Source organism: Schizophyllum commune, assembly GCF_000143185.2.
Source record: "Schizophyllum commune H4-8 unplaced genomic scaffold SCHCOscaffold_3, whole genome shotgun sequence".
NCBI classification, from domain to species: Eukaryota; Fungi; Basidiomycota; class Agaricomycetes; order Agaricales; family Schizophyllaceae; genus Schizophyllum; species Schizophyllum commune.
In genome coordinates this window covers 3,230,934-3,243,770 of record NW_026089540.1, presented here as the reverse complement: position 1 = coordinate 3,243,770, position 12,837 = coordinate 3,230,934, and the positions used below count along the sequence as shown (strand labels likewise).

General features: G+C 58.5%; 7 protein-coding genes across 7 annotated transcripts; 5 read left to right on the top strand and 2 right to left on the bottom strand.

Moving 5' to 3' along the window:
* Positions 1 to 643: 643 nt before the first annotated feature.
* SCHCODRAFT_02616880 (NAD(P)-binding protein) lies at positions 644 to 2,187 on the top strand. The gene is made up of 5 exons (XM_003034642.2): positions 644 to 1,035; positions 1,131 to 1,274; positions 1,330 to 1,379; positions 1,431 to 1,918; positions 2,002 to 2,187. The coding sequence occupies exons 1-5, from the start codon at positions 937 to 939 to the stop codon at positions 2,118 to 2,120; spliced, it is 900 nt and encodes a 299-aa protein (XP_003034688.1). The 5' UTR covers positions 644 to 936; the 3' UTR covers positions 2,121 to 2,187.
* A 379-nt stretch (positions 2,188 to 2,566) lies between these two features.
* On the top strand, positions 2,567 to 4,128 carry SCHCODRAFT_02570748 (uncharacterized protein). Its single transcript, XM_050343834.1, has 4 exons — positions 2,567 to 2,645; positions 2,703 to 2,943; positions 2,992 to 3,725; positions 3,779 to 4,128. The coding sequence occupies exons 1-4, from the start codon at positions 2,621 to 2,623 to the stop codon at positions 4,060 to 4,062; spliced, it is 1,284 nt and encodes a 427-aa protein (XP_050201883.1). The 5' UTR covers positions 2,567 to 2,620; the 3' UTR covers positions 4,063 to 4,128.
* A 96-nt stretch (positions 4,129 to 4,224) lies between these two features.
* On the top strand, positions 4,225 to 5,535 carry SCHCODRAFT_02616873 (flavoprotein). The gene is made up of 5 exons (XM_003034641.2): positions 4,225 to 4,417; positions 4,497 to 4,610; positions 4,693 to 4,821; positions 5,012 to 5,183; positions 5,299 to 5,535. Exons 1-5 carry the CDS (start codon positions 4,280 to 4,282, stop codon positions 5,391 to 5,393), a joined length of 648 nt encoding a protein of 215 aa, XP_003034687.1. The 5' UTR covers positions 4,225 to 4,279; the 3' UTR covers positions 5,394 to 5,535.
* A 569-nt stretch (positions 5,536 to 6,104) lies between these two features.
* Positions 6,105 to 7,975, top strand: SCHCODRAFT_02616871 (uncharacterized protein). The gene is made up of 6 exons (XM_003034640.2): positions 6,105 to 6,203; positions 6,255 to 6,457; positions 6,507 to 6,560; positions 6,610 to 7,544; positions 7,592 to 7,706; positions 7,762 to 7,975. Exons 1-6 carry the CDS (start codon positions 6,178 to 6,180, stop codon positions 7,884 to 7,886), a joined length of 1,458 nt encoding a protein of 485 aa, XP_003034686.1. The 5' UTR covers positions 6,105 to 6,177; the 3' UTR covers positions 7,887 to 7,975.
* A 157-nt stretch (positions 7,976 to 8,132) lies between these two features.
* On the bottom strand, positions 8,133 to 9,684 carry SCHCODRAFT_02616866 (RNI-like protein). The gene is made up of 2 exons (XM_003034044.2): positions 9,481 to 9,684; positions 8,133 to 9,431 (listed from the first exon to the last, which is right to left on the bottom strand). Exons 1-2 carry the CDS (start codon positions 9,664 to 9,666, stop codon positions 8,403 to 8,405), a joined length of 1,215 nt encoding a protein of 404 aa, XP_003034090.1. The 5' UTR covers positions 9,667 to 9,684; the 3' UTR covers positions 8,133 to 8,402.
* Positions 9,685 to 9,815: 131 nt separating this feature from the next.
* SCHCODRAFT_02616863 (uncharacterized protein) lies at positions 9,816 to 11,229 on the top strand. Its single transcript, XM_003034639.2, has 5 exons — positions 9,816 to 10,005; positions 10,056 to 10,144; positions 10,194 to 10,418; positions 10,471 to 10,817; positions 10,873 to 11,229. The coding sequence occupies exons 1-5, from the start codon at positions 9,872 to 9,874 to the stop codon at positions 10,942 to 10,944; spliced, it is 867 nt and encodes a 288-aa protein (XP_003034685.1). The 5' UTR covers positions 9,816 to 9,871; the 3' UTR covers positions 10,945 to 11,229.
* SCHCODRAFT_02746014 (uncharacterized protein) lies at positions 11,102 to 12,534 on the bottom strand (the record flags this gene model as incomplete). Its single annotated transcript, XM_050347196.1, has 5 exons — positions 12,311 to 12,534; positions 12,214 to 12,265; positions 12,054 to 12,159; positions 11,944 to 12,000; positions 11,102 to 11,886 (listed from the first exon to the last, which is right to left on the bottom strand). Exons 1-5 carry the CDS (start codon positions 12,397 to 12,399, stop codon positions 11,102 to 11,104), a joined length of 1,089 nt encoding a protein of 362 aa, XP_050201882.1. The 5' UTR covers positions 12,400 to 12,534.
* Between the last annotated feature and the right edge of the window lie 303 nt (positions 12,535 to 12,837).

Below are 12,837 nucleotides of genomic sequence, written 5' to 3'. Positions count from 1 at the left end.
TCACGCCATCCGTACGACTGATGGGACTCTGGCTCTCTCTCCTCTCATTGGCGGGCAAGCTGTCAGCTTACCCTGCTCGAACTAACGCAGAGCATCGGCCCCATCCGAGACCATCCCTGTTTACGCAGTCTTCCCGGTACGTGCTCTGGCGTCGTACGTACGAGTGGGTCCCGAAGATGTTTGGTCGCGCAACGACCCCCGCCCCCTGCATCACATACGCCCGCCAGCGCTCTCGTCGATAGTCGCATGCGGCCATATGATCGCCTCGTCGCCGACATCTCGATGCTGCATCACGAAGAGTCTTTCGAGGGTTCCCACAAGAGACGGCTTCAAAGCCGCCCTCGTCGCCGCTGCTCACACCAACTCAAACTTAGATCTCAGCACGACCGGAGACAATTGCTCTTCGGGGATGGCGCTGGGCGGGATTGGGCTTGGTCGTCCAATGATCGTCGGGCCAGCGCCGCTAGCGTGTGAAGGGCGCGCGCGGCGCTTGCAGGGTCTTCGTGCGGGTGCGAACGCACGGGTATCCCGCTCTTCTCAATTCAATCCTATGACCTTCCCCTCCCAGTTGAGCACTTCGTCTCGTCTGGCCTCCGCGGTAGCTTTCTTCCAGGTGTCCGTTCGACGCTCCCCCTCTCACAGGTTGCATCTACGACGACCTCATCGGGCCAGGGTGACGAGCGCTACTGATCGATGACAAGACTCAAACCCTTCCTTCTCTGTCACGGCCCGGCCATAATTATCGGCACCCTGAGCCACATGGAGCCCAATCCATCAGAGGCCCGCCCGCCACGCTGGGGGCCATGATGCATCGGCGGGCGAGGCGTGCCAACCACGGGCTCGACGCTTCTTTTTGAGATCTGTCGCGCGCGCTTGACCTCCCCACCATCTTCCTTGCCCCACCACTCTCTTCCCCGCACTCAATCCCCCCTCACCATGACTACCACCTCCTCCCCTCGCGTCTGGCTGATCACAGGCGCCAACTCTGGTATTGGGCTTGCGCTCGCGAAGTATGCACTTGACCAGGGAGATAGGGTGCGTCGATCGCGTCTTGTATCGAGTGCTCTCGCTGATCAGCGCGTTTTCCTCCCCATGGACGCACTTTGCCTACACCTTGACGCGTTCGCCAGGTCATCGCGACTGCGCGCGACTTGAAGAAGATACCAGCTAGCATATCTGCGGCGAAGCCCATCCGCCTGGACTTGAACGCGTCAGACGAGGAGATCAGGCAGGTCGCGGCGGATGCACTGAAGATCTATGGCCGGATAGACATCGTATGTGACCCTGTTCAGTGTCCTGCCGTGCATCACGCCTGACTTGCACGCTCAGCTCATCAACAACGCAGGCGTAGGCCTCCCTGGCACCATTGAACACGTCAGGTGCGCGCATTTGCCCTTCATCGTCGTGAAACGGTGTCTGACCCACCCCAGCGACGCCGCCCTGAAGGAGAACTTCCAGACGAACGTCTTCGGCCCGCTCTCCCTCACCCGCGCCCTCGTCCCTACCTTCCGGGAGCAAAAGTCCGGCGCCATTGCGTCCATCTCCTCGCAGGGCGGCCTGCTTTCCTGGCCGGGCTTCTCCTCCTACTGCTCCACCAAGGTCTCCCTCGAGTTCTTCATGGAGGGTCTCGGGCAGGAGCTTGCGCCCTTCGGCGTCAAGGTGCTCATTATTCAGCCCGGACTCATCCTCACGGACTGGTGGACGAAGGCCGCGGCGGTGCAGAACAAGCAGGCGAACGAGGTGTACCCACATATCCCCGGGCTCGAGGCGACGCTCGAGTGGGGCATCGGCACGGGGTGCGTGAGCGACATAACGAAGGCCGTGCAGAGGATGTACGAGTTCGTGACGGGGACGGGAGAGGCGGGCGCGGCGCGGAAGGACGAGTTTATACGGCTACCTTTGGGGAAGGATTGTGCGAGTGAGTGGGCCTTTTCCTATCTTTTTTTTTCTTCGCTTGCTTTGTTGTGATTGGCGGACGCTGACCTCGGGCGCCGCGGGAAGGCATCTTCAAGGGCCGCATCGAGCACCTGCAGAAGAACCTCGACGAGTACTTGCCGATCACGAACTCGATCAACTTGACGGAGGAGCAGCTGGCGGAGTTGAAGAAGGCGCGCGCATGATGTGCTGCAGAGGAGTGATGTGCGAATTTCGGTTTGTATTACAGCCTATCAGAACACCAAATGGAAAGCTTGGGTATCGCCGTCGAAATCTCCGCGCAGCTGAACGGTGTGCTGCATCGACCACATGCATGAGGAACTCCTACCCTCAGTCGCGCCTCACTCGCCAAAAGCTCGGAGTCCGCCAATTCGCCGTAAATTCTACTGCTCGGGTACCCCGTTGTCAGCGCTCAGCGCTTGGGAATGAGAGCAGTACGGAAGACTCACAGCTCAGAGACATGTTCTTGCAATGAACATTTCATGATGAGAGGCAACTGTGTGGGACCGGGTCGATTGTTATTGGCCTTATCTGGCTGTTGTGGGTCCGAGCACGGCAGATGCCGGCAATCATAGCATATGATTGCCGCGTGTTCGACTACTGCGACGCATCTTCTCTTTGACCACCAGCATCTCGCTTGTACCACTGACGAACGCCAGACTCGATCTTCACTAACTTTTTAATAATGTCTCCCCCTCAGCGCGTCAAAGGTACGTGCAGTCAATTCATCCTGTATCGCACCTCTTCTGAATGTTTTCGGTACTTAGCTCTCAAACCCTCGTCCCCCTTCCTGAAGCTTTCATCTGACCTCGTGCAAAATGTTCTGCGTCGTCTCGACAAGTCTCGTGATATTTCGTCTGTCTGTCTGTGCTCTAGAACACTCCTTGGTGCGGGAGAACGTGTTCTGTACGAGGCTCCTGTGGCGACGACTTTCAAGAACACGGAGAAGCTTCTGAAGACGCTCATTGACAAGCCCAAGCTGGCACTTTGGGTTGACGACATACTCCTGTGAGTAATTGGGCCACAACCATCTAGCGTGGGCTGACGCTTCTTCAGTAAAGCGTCCGGCATGAAGCCCTCGCCTTTGTTCCTCGAGTTATGCGCGAAGGCGATCCGTCTGATGCACAACATAACGAAGCTCAACGTGACGTCGCTACCCGACGTTCCTGCTCTCCTTGGCGCTCATGTCCTACCGAACCTGACGCAATGCTGCATCTCCGATCGGAAATCTGCTCTTCCCTTCCTCGAAGCTAACGCCTCCACAATCGAGGTGCTCTTACTCGCTGACAACGACAAAGGCCCTCGTGGCATTGACCGCAAGATCGAGCTCCCCCGCCTCAAGCGTGCTGATCTCCCGCTGTCCTCCGCGCCCTTTGTGCTCCCCGGGACCCAAGCCACCACGGTCGACCTCTCCGTTACCTCCGACCCCGACAAGCGCCCCGCGGAGCTCAAGAACTTCGCCTTCCTCGCCGGCGTCCCCATCACCAGCCTCACCATCACCTCCGAGCGCCTCACGAGCGACGTCATCCCGCCCCTCGCGCGCTATACATTTCGCGAGCTGCAACAGCTGATCTTCGAGACGACCCGGCCGCACACGGCTGCCCAGCGCAAGCGCTTCTTCGATACGCTCGAGATTCAGATCGCCCTCATGCGCAAGGTGCGCACGATCATGGTGCCCGTGCCGCCGGGCCAGGCGCGCTTCCCGGAGCCGAAGGACTTGGACGAGATGGCGGCCATCTGCGAGCGGCTCAGCAAGCGCTGCCCGTCGCTCAAGCTCGTAAGCCCTGGCTGTGCGTATGAAATTATACAGTAAAGTCGCGTCTTTACTAATTCCCACCCTCAGTCAACCTGCAGTGGAAGCCCTACGACGGGTTGTGGGTTCCCCTCACCCCTGCGGTCGACTACGACAGATACGTCGATCTGATTGGGCTCTGGACGTTCAAGCGTATGGCGAGGAACCCTTCCATGCTCAACGCGATGCTCCAAGAGGCCAAGCGGGAGGACCCGACGCGCGTCAGGGAGTTTGAGGAATCGCGCGGGATCAAGATGCGACCTCTCAACGTTCTTCGGAGGGCGGCTGAGGCGAGGATTCTGAGTACGGATTGGATTGAACAGATAGCAACATAGAAGGGGATACATGGACGAGCACGAAACTGTATGCATAGGCACGGCGCTGAATCCGTTTCAACCGTGACGCTTGTGCGACAAGTCACGTTGCTCGTGGGAAACTGGCTGTCACGCTCATGTTCATATTGTCACTTGGCTGAGTTGCCTCCTACGTCCATCGGGACCGACCCCACACATTCTGCATTCCACTCTGCCTTTTCCTTACTGAGCCGGATCGATGTCTAAGCAACACCCTTCCAAGCGCCCTTTCATTGCACAAAACGAACGCACAGAAGGCTTCACGCACGTATTACTCATCACCACAGGCAGCGTCGCCTCTGTGAAGGCGCTCTTGATCGTGAAACAGCTCTTGCAGGTGAGCAGCATTCAGATCGTCATCTTCAATAAAATCATGATTGACTTGCATGCTCTTCCTTTGCAATGCCATGCTCCAGTACGACTGCGTGAAAGTCGAAGTCGTGGCCACAAAGCCCTCCCTCGCCTTCTATTCCCCAGAAGAGATAGAAAGAACAGGAAGCCGCGTATGGACAGACGAAGACGAGTGGACGGTGCGACAGCGAATTCTTTGCTCCACGAACAGGAAGACTGATTTTATGGGTCGCGAACTGACTATGTTGGTCCCGACAATAGGATGACTACTCCATCGGCGACCCTATATTGCACATCGAGCTACGTCGGTGGGCGGATGTAGTCCTCGTCGCGCCTTGCTCGGCGAATACGCTGTCGAAGATAGCGCACGGCGCCTGCGATAACCTCGTCGTAAGCGCTCTACATTCACAAATTCGTGTCCCCTTCCGGCATCTCCCTTCGAGCTTGCTGCCCCATCGCTTTGCTCTTCGTACTCTTCAGAGCTTCGTACTCTTCAGGGCTTCGTACTCGTCACGGCATCTTCCATTGACGTCTTTTTTCTCGTCTTCCCTCACCACCCTCCGCTCACTCGACCTTCTAGACCTCTCTCCTCCGCGCCCTCGCGCCCAGCACGCCAACCTACATATTCCCCGCTATGAACACGCTGATGTACGAGCACCCCCTGACGGCGGAGCACCTCCGTATCGTGCGCGAGGTAGTCGGCTACGAGGTAGTCGGGCCCATTGGAAAGAAGTTGGCGTGCGGGGATGTGGGTGAGTGCCTACTGGTTAGCTGGTGTTGTCTATACGACAGCTCAGAGACGGTCTGCTGGACATGTGCGGTGCTCTGCGCACGAGGCAGAGCGAGGCTGACTAGGTGAACCTCCAGGAATGGGCGCGATGACAGAGTGGATGGAAATTGTCAAACTTGTCGTGGACCGTTTTGGGCTCGTGCTGAAGGGGCCTGCGACTTCGCAGTCGTGATATGTGCGACGAGTATATCAAGCTATGACGAACATGCCACTGTCCTCCTCCTGTAGGAATCACCTGAAGAGCGCTGGAAGAAACCCAGACGCGCCGAATGAGCGGCTGGAATGGACTGGAAACACATGCGACTGAAGTGTCAGTTGGTCAAGCGAGCGGGTGCCGATGGTTTCCGCTCTTGCTTTTCGCCACCATGGCTCACCGGAGCCTCCACTCAACTGACCCTCTCAAGGCTTCCCGGAAAGCGCGTCTGAGGAGATGAAGCCCCTCTCGTCATAGCACCATCGTGATTGGGTGAGACTCGAGGAATTGCTTTGAGAAGGCCCGTCCCCGCTTACGCGATTACGAGAGGAATTTTCGGGTCGTGCGCGCCACCCGACTCATGCTGGTAGGAGCTGCACACCGGCTGAACGTACCCAATGTCCGGCTGACGTCCGCAAATATGGACTCGGCAACGTAGTCAGCCCTGGGCATGACCAAGATGCAGCGCAGATCCTTGCGTCCTCGTTGTCGATTCTCCAATTCGTGCGTGTATAGAGGGGTCAAGAGCTCGTAGGCTGACGTGCACCACGAAGGGCAGGAGGCGCGTTGATGCAAGAAAAGGCAAGCATGCACATCCCCGTTTCGGGAACCGGTTCCGACATCCCGAAGCCCGAGTTCTCAGGCGATGATGTAAGAAATGTTGCTGACGCGCCAAAGAACGTAGCCGCCGGACACGCGCGGCAGTCGCGCTAAAAGGCGCCGCCCGCGATCCTCCTTCATCTCCTTTCTCCCCAACATCATCATGGCACTCGACGGAATACGAGAAGAGTGAGTGGTCGTGGAGATTTCTATGTCGGAAACTCACCCATGTTCTTCCAGACTCTATGAAGGGTTCGTGCAGGCGTACCGGACGCTCGTTCCCGAGCAGAAGGATCGGATACCCATGTCCCCCGAGGCGGCGGGGTTCGCCCTGATAACAGCACTACCCATCCTATTCATGGCATACCTGGCGCGACGACCAGACACCTATCTCATCCGACTGCTCTTGCTACCCCTCACGATCATGGGTCTCGTATCTTCAGGTGCGTGGATCACTAGGCGCGATCGACAGTCTACTGACCAGGTTCGCAGCGTACCGCTACTACTGCGTTACTCCCATTCTGAATGTGTACAACTGGGCGGTCTGTACGTATCCCGATAGTCATTCATTCCCAGCGTGCTGATCCTTCCCAAGCATTACACGTAGCCGTCGCGATCGCGAAGGCCCTACAATACGCCCTGACCCCGGAGGGCATCTTGAAGCGCGACGAAATCGCACCAGGCGTCAAAGCACCACCTCCCAAAGTGAACGGGAAAGTGAACGGCAAGGTCCCCCATCAGAACGGAGACGTCCACGGCCCCGACGAGGCCGAGAAGCACAACGCCGCCGCGGACGCCGGCCCGGGGGGCGACGACTCGGAGGAGCTCCCGCCTCCCAGCGTCCCCAGCGGCCCCTCGTGGGCGCCCGCCTGGCTCCACGACGCTGTCGAGCTACTCATCACCATGCGCGGCCTCAAGTACAAGTTCGGCCACGGCGTGCACATCCCGCCCGAGACGCGCCCGCTTGAACGTGGGCCTTTCTTGCGCGCGACGCTCCGGCTGTTCATCATCAAGTTCCTCATCGTCGATTTCCTGGAAACCTGCATCAAGCTCTTCCCGGGCGTCGGCTCGCCGTTTGGCGGGAGCATGATCTATCCGGAGCTCCCTACCGTGCAGCGTCTGCTCGTTGCGCTCGCCATCCACGCGATGACCGGCACTGCGATCGTCATAGGCTTCGAGATGGTGTACTACCTCATCACGCTCATTGCAGTCGGCCTCCTGCACAGCGACCCCATCTACTGGCCACCCGTACTTGACGGCCCGCATCTCGCCGAGTCCATGCACCAACTCTGGTCGACGTCGTGGCATCAGATGCTGCGCAATACCTTCGTAACCTACGGCGGGATCCCTGGCTTAGTCCTCGGTCGTGAGATCGGGAGGGTACTCGGCGGGGAGAAGGGCGCGAAGGTGTTGGGCAACACGCTAGCGGTCGTCGGCACGTTCTTCGCGTCTGGCCTCTTCCACGAGGTCTCTATGTCAGCTATGGGACGTGGCTGGGATAATGCACCGATCATATTCTTCGCGATGCAGGTTCGTGAACCCACATTCTCCCCCTCTCCCTATTGAACTCTTTCCAGGCCCCCATCCTGTTCCTCGAGCGCGCCTGGCGCGTAGTAACCGGCAAGCGCGTCGGCGGCTGGCCAGGCCGTCTATGGGTCTACTTCGTTATGTTCGTCCTCGCGCAGCCTATGGGTACGTCTCCACTCCTTTCACGCAGCTCGCGCAACTATCTGACCTCGTTGCTCAGTCGACTCCTGGCACCGCCGCGGCCTCGGCGGCGGGCTTGTCATCCCCTACTTCGTCAGCCCTACGAAGCTCGCTTTCCACTTCCTGGGCATCCGCGGCTTCGACTTCTTGCGCACGACGCCGTGATCCGCGCGCACGACGCCGTGATTCGTGCGCATGATGCCATGGTATCCTTGTTGACCACGACTGGGTGACCGGGTTTGCCACTCACCAGTCAATCACTCCCTCGGTGGTACCCGACTTACGACCCTCTTCACGCTCTATATATCTATACGCAGGGCGTCGTTATATCCAACGGCGCGCTGCTCTGCCGCATAATACCGCAACACCTACTTAGCTATCTGTACTGTACCTGTTGTACTTAATGATGGACTTGACTGGAGCACTCTAAGACGTTCTTATCTTGAGAATTCCGAAGATCAGTCTGAAGATGCTCTCGAGGAGCAGCTACTCCCAGGTACGACTTGTACTGACGATGGCTGCACCTCCACCCTGTATGTTCACCATATCCCATTATCTGTACAACAACAAAGCATGTGTTCCGGTGTGCGGTCGGATATGCAAGAATCTAGTGCTTCCATACATTGGCACAGTAAGTACAAAATGCGTCCCATCCAACTTCGATCCCGTCGACCTCGATGACTACGTCGACTTGATGCTGACCTTCGACAGGAGGTCGGCAAGGTCGTCCGTCGCCTTGTCGCTGACCGTCTTCTGCTGCTTCTCCTGCTCGGCAGCGACAACTGGTGGTGCAGGCGGGATCGCTGCTGCTGGCTCGTCCTCCACATCCTCCTTCGAGACCTCGTCCTCCTCTTCCTCATCTTCATCAGTCGCGAAGAGCTTCCCGCCGCGGATCTTCAGGCTCTCTGCGATCTTCGCCAGGAACTCGTCGTCGTCCTCCTGCTCGTTCCACTGGAGCTCGAGCCGGCGGAGGGTGGCGAGCTCGCCGGCGATCGCGTCCGCGAGCTGCTCAAAGGTGGCGGCCTCCAGGTTGTTGTTCTGCAGCTGCAGCGTGTGCAGCTTGGGATTGGAGCCGCCGACGAGCGCCTCAATGACCGCGGGGACCTCGCCCTCGCCCGAGAGCACGCAGTCCGAGAGGTTGAGCGTGTGCAGCGCGGGCCACGCTTTCAGGGCGGCCGCCCACGCCGCGACGCCGCTGAGGTCGCCCTCCTCGGTGAAGGTGTTGTCCTGGAGATCGACGTGGAGGAGGCCCGCGTTCTTCGCGAGCCCGTTCGCGAGCGCGGTGATGCCGCTCATGCGGATGCCGTTCTGCGGCATGCGCACCTCCTCGAGCCCGCCGTGCGCGGCGAACGCGGCGGCCCAGGCGGGCGCGGAGCCGTTCTCGAGGCGGTTGCGCCCGCAGATGACGACGCGGAGGTTCGAGGGCTTGCCCTCCGCCTTGGAGAGCTCGGCGGACTTGAGGAGGGCGTTTGCGATGATCTCGCCGCCCGCGGGGCCGAGGCCGTTGTTGTTGAGCTTGAGGACCTGGAAGCTGCGGTTCTGGGTGAGGAAGGGGACCATGGGGTCGACGGAGCGGCCGCCGAACGCGTTGTCACTGAGGTTTATTTCGACGAGGGACGTTTTGTCGATGAGGGCATCGCAGATGGCGGAGAGCGCTGGGGGGATCTCGGTGATGAGGCGTCCGGTGAAGATGTCGGCAAAGTCGGCGACCTTGGTGCGCGTCAGAGGGTCAACCGTACGCGAGGGGTTGCGCACGCACCTTGATCGACGTCGCTTTCGACAGGAAGTCCGCGAGCGCTTGTGCTGCCTCGATGCCCACGGTGTTGCCGCCAAGATGGATCTCCTCAATCGTGGTGGGATCGATGCCGGCGAGCAAGGGCTCGACGTCAGCGCGAGTGTTCAGCTTCAACTGCCGGCCGTGCCAGGACAGAATTCTCGAAGACATGTTTTGTGGTCAAGGATGAGAATAAAGACTATTTTGGGAACAATAACAATGGGACTAAAATAAGAGAACGGTCACTTGGAAAGCGGGCCGCGATCCGGCCATTGTTTCCCGTGGAATCCAGCGGAATCTATCTTGTTCTCGACTGTCATCTCATACAGCGCTTTCCGTGCAGGAATCATCAATTCCTGTAGCCTGAGAATTAGAAATGTCTGAAGAGCCTACGGCCAATGGTGCACCACCAGTCCCTCTACGCACCGGCCCGCCGACGAAGGAGGAGCTGGCGTACTACTATCCAGCAAAGTTCACTTGGAAGCAGCTGAAGACATTCATCAACGCAGGGTACGCTCATCCCCTGACTGTCCGATGCATTCTCTGACCATCCTAGCCAGTGATCTTGGTCTGCTCAAACGTGACAAGGCTTTGCAGAAGCGGTATGATGCCTGGTCCGCGGGGATCAAGCAGAAGTATGGATCGATGAGTACGCCCTCCCGCTATCATCACGTTCCCCGCATCTTGACTGTCCTCAGTCAACTTCATCCTCAACTACCGTATGGAATGGGGCCAACCTGACTGCTACTCCATGATTTCCTCCCAGCTCGACGAACATCCGCCGCGCTCGGAGCCCCACGACTTCCCCCTCCTTGACAAACCTCGAGAGCTTCCTCCAATCCCTCCTGGCACCAAACCATACTTCACCGCAGACGCGCCCCCCGAAGCGATCTGCATCACGCAGAATGACTGGCCGTACTCGGGTGTGTGCCTCCCTCTGCTTCACGCGTCTTGCCATACTGACCACGCTCTCAGTCCCGCCAGAGATCGAGCACACCCTCATCTGGTCCCGCCTCCCCATGTTTCACCCCGACCTCGTTGACCCTCGGGTCGCGCCCCGTGTAGAAAAGGACGGACTCTGGGGCTTCACCGGAAACACCTCTCCACCGCCTTCGCCATCCACGCTCCCGTCCGCTCTACCCGCGCTAGCAGAGTGGGGCGTCACCATGGACAAGCTCGTGAGGTCGGAGAAGCCAGAGGATCCTGCACAGCGGGCGGAGGAGGACGAGCTGGTGCGTCGCGCGGGCAGCGAGATCGACAAGTTCGTGCGCCAGCGGTGGAATGAGCGCGAGTGGGAGACGGCGTGGTTTGTCAATCCACCGGTGAGTAGAAGGAGCGTCATGCAGCTCGAGATCCGCAGACTAATGGTCTTTCTAGCGCTTGCAGAGCATACCTGGGCTAGCGCACGTCCATGTCTTTGCGAGGAAGAAGGGGCCCGAGGAGCAGTAATTTTCAGATCCCTGGACAGACTAACACGGACAATAGATGTAGAGCGTAGATCACGAATAGATGTACAGTCTAAGCAGGGTTTGCAGTCAACCGAGCTCGCGCATCTGCGCAATTCTTCCAAAAAAGGCGATTGTAGCAACTCAAGACGTCGTATAAATCAGCTCTTGCACACCAACCACCGCCCCTCCAGCCCCTCCTTCCTCTTCACGCGCCCTAGCTGCTCCTGCTCCTCCAGCCAACGCGTCAGCTCCTCTGAGCCAGATTCTCCATCATTCGAGTCGGGCCCCCCACCCAAAGCCAGCGAGCGCGCGAGCCACGGCGCACCATCTGCCGTCGAAGACAGCTCTTTGTACGCCGCGCGCAGGACGCTCCAGGCATGGTCGCACACCCTCTCGCGAAGCATGCCCAGGGCGGCGTGCAACGCATTCTCAGCGAGCGCGCGGCTGGAGCGCGGAATCGTGGGATTTCGTGCCGTGGCAGCCGGGCCCTGTGGTGTGGTCGTCAGGCTCTGTGCCGTGGCAGTCGGGCTCCGTGGCGCGGCAGGTGTTGTCCGCTCCCCGAGAGACAAGTCATCCAACGCGTGCGCGAGCTCGTCGGGCGCTGATATTGGGATCGCGGACGGCTTGGCCAAGCGGCTGAAGCGGGCGACGTTCATCTGGCGGAGAGACGCGGCGAGAGCTTTGATCCAGGTATATTCGGGAGAGTCGGGTGGTAGGAGGGACGGCGAGCCCTGTTGGAACGAAGCCAACTGCTGTTGGTACACTGCCTGCGAGGGGAAGGATGTCGCCAGGTGATAGAGGAGGGCGATGGTAAGCGCAAGTGTGGCGTTGGGGTGCGGTCTTTCAATCCCTTGATAGAGCTCGGGTGTGATTTGGGAGACGATGGGTGATATTCGACGGTGGTTGCTAGAGATGACGGCGAGAAAGAGAGAGGTTTCGTAGACTTTCCGTTACGGATGTCAGCGGAATCGCGCGAGGTCATCGAAGCCAAATGGCCTACCTTCGATAGCAAAGGCGTCGGTACGCTTGGAGGCGGAAATGCCTTCTCGTAATTTTCCTGATGGGTCGAAGTCAGATATAGGCAAATCCAGCATACAGTGTATCACCTACGCAGTAGAATCAAGATGTTGTCGCGGGTTTCGGCTCTCCGTTCGGCTTCCTCCGTAGATAGTTTGTGCACTCCATGCATTTGCCATATTTCGGGAGCGTCATCGAGCTTTGCAAGGCACGTCAGGCTCAACACCTGCACAGTAGTTAAAGGAATACATACCTTCCCTTGTATGAAGGCACGATATTCCTCTTGTATCGCATAGTCTTTTAGGCTACTGACCGTCAACACACGGCAAACATCGAAGAAAAACACTGACTCATCTCCGCCTCTTTCAAGGCCACTGCTTCGGCTCACGGAAGCAATCAAATTCATTTTTCTCCTTCCACTAGACGCAGAAGTGGGCATAGGGTCATTTCTTCGCGAAGCGAGAGCAGGGGCGGACTGGGAAGAGGATATTGATGAGCCTCCTCCGACTTTGTTGGTTGGACGCCTGCCGCGACTATTTCGCCAGGAGCCTCTAGAGCCAGTGTTTTGACCACGAGAAGCCATGGTTGGTATCAAGAGTGGTCAAGTGGAGGATAGAGGTGGTGGCGGGAAACAAGGAATAATAAGGCGGCTCGGGGTATGCCGAACAGCGCCGAGGACACATCGGGCCGGGCGATCCGCCGCATCGTCCCTCCTCCTTCACCATGCAATTGACAGCTCTACCGTTCGTCCATCTGGCTTGTCCTGAACGTCGTCTCGATTTTTTGTGACGGAAATTCATCTCCTCGACCCGGAGAATGTACCTGTGTAGGGCATTGTGCAGACCGCCGAGCTTACCGTCTAATCCAAGTCACGCTT

Excerpts from the sequence above, each read along its gene's own strand:
- SCHCODRAFT_02616871 (XM_003034640.2), top strand. The coding sequence starts at position 6,178 with ATGGCACTCGACGGAATACGAGAAGA. Across the intron at positions 6,458-6,506 it reads CATGGGTCTCGTATCTTCAG|CGTACCGCTACTACTGCGTT; the intron begins GTGCGTGGATCA and ends CCAGGTTCGCAG. Across the intron at positions 6,561-6,609 it reads TGTGTACAACTGGGCGGTCT|CATTACACGTAGCCGTCGCG; the intron begins GTACGTATCCCG and ends ATCCTTCCCAAG.
- SCHCODRAFT_02616866 (XM_003034044.2), bottom strand. The coding sequence starts at position 9,666 with ATGTCTTCGAGAATTCTGTCCTGGCACGGCCGGCAGTTGAAGCTGAAC. Across the intron at positions 9,432-9,480 it reads CGAAAGCGACGTCGATCAAG|GTCGCCGACTTTGCCGACAT; the intron begins GTGCGTGCGCAA and ends ACGCGCACCAAG.
- SCHCODRAFT_02570748 (XM_050343834.1), top strand. The coding sequence starts at position 2,621 with ATGTCTCCCCCTCAGCGCGTCAAAG. Across the intron at positions 2,646-2,702 it reads TCCCCCTCAGCGCGTCAAAG|CTCTCAAACCCTCGTCCCCC; the intron begins GTACGTGCAGTC and ends TTCGGTACTTAG. Across the intron at positions 3,726-3,778 it reads CAAGCTCGTAAGCCCTGGCT|TCAACCTGCAGTGGAAGCCC; the intron begins GTGCGTATGAAA and ends TCCCACCCTCAG.
- SCHCODRAFT_02616863 (XM_003034639.2), top strand. The coding sequence starts at position 9,872 with ATGTCTGAAGAGCCTACGGCCAATGGTGCACCACCAGTCCCTCTACGC. Across the intron at positions 10,145-10,193 it reads GCAGAAGTATGGATCGATGA|TCAACTTCATCCTCAACTAC; the intron begins GTACGCCCTCCC and ends GACTGTCCTCAG. Across the intron at positions 10,818-10,872 it reads CGTGGTTTGTCAATCCACCG|CGCTTGCAGAGCATACCTGG; the intron begins GTGAGTAGAAGG and ends TGGTCTTTCTAG.
- SCHCODRAFT_02616873 (XM_003034641.2), top strand. The coding sequence starts at position 4,280 with ATGTCTAAGCAACACCCTTCCAAGCGCCCTTTCATTGCACAAAACGAA. Across the intron at positions 4,418-4,496 it reads TCGTGAAACAGCTCTTGCAG|TACGACTGCGTGAAAGTCGA; the intron begins GTGAGCAGCATT and ends GCCATGCTCCAG. Across the intron at positions 4,822-5,011 it reads GCGCCTGCGATAACCTCGTC|ACCTCTCTCCTCCGCGCCCT; the intron begins GTAAGCGCTCTA and ends TCGACCTTCTAG.
- SCHCODRAFT_02616880 (XM_003034642.2), top strand. The coding sequence starts at position 937 with ATGACTACCACCTCCTCCCCTCGCGTCTGGCTGATCACAGGCGCCAAC. Across the intron at positions 1,380-1,430 it reads GGCACCATTGAACACGTCAG|CGACGCCGCCCTGAAGGAGA; the intron begins GTGCGCGCATTT and ends GACCCACCCCAG. Across the intron at positions 1,919-2,001 it reads TTTGGGGAAGGATTGTGCGA|GCATCTTCAAGGGCCGCATC; the intron begins GTGAGTGGGCCT and ends CGCCGCGGGAAG.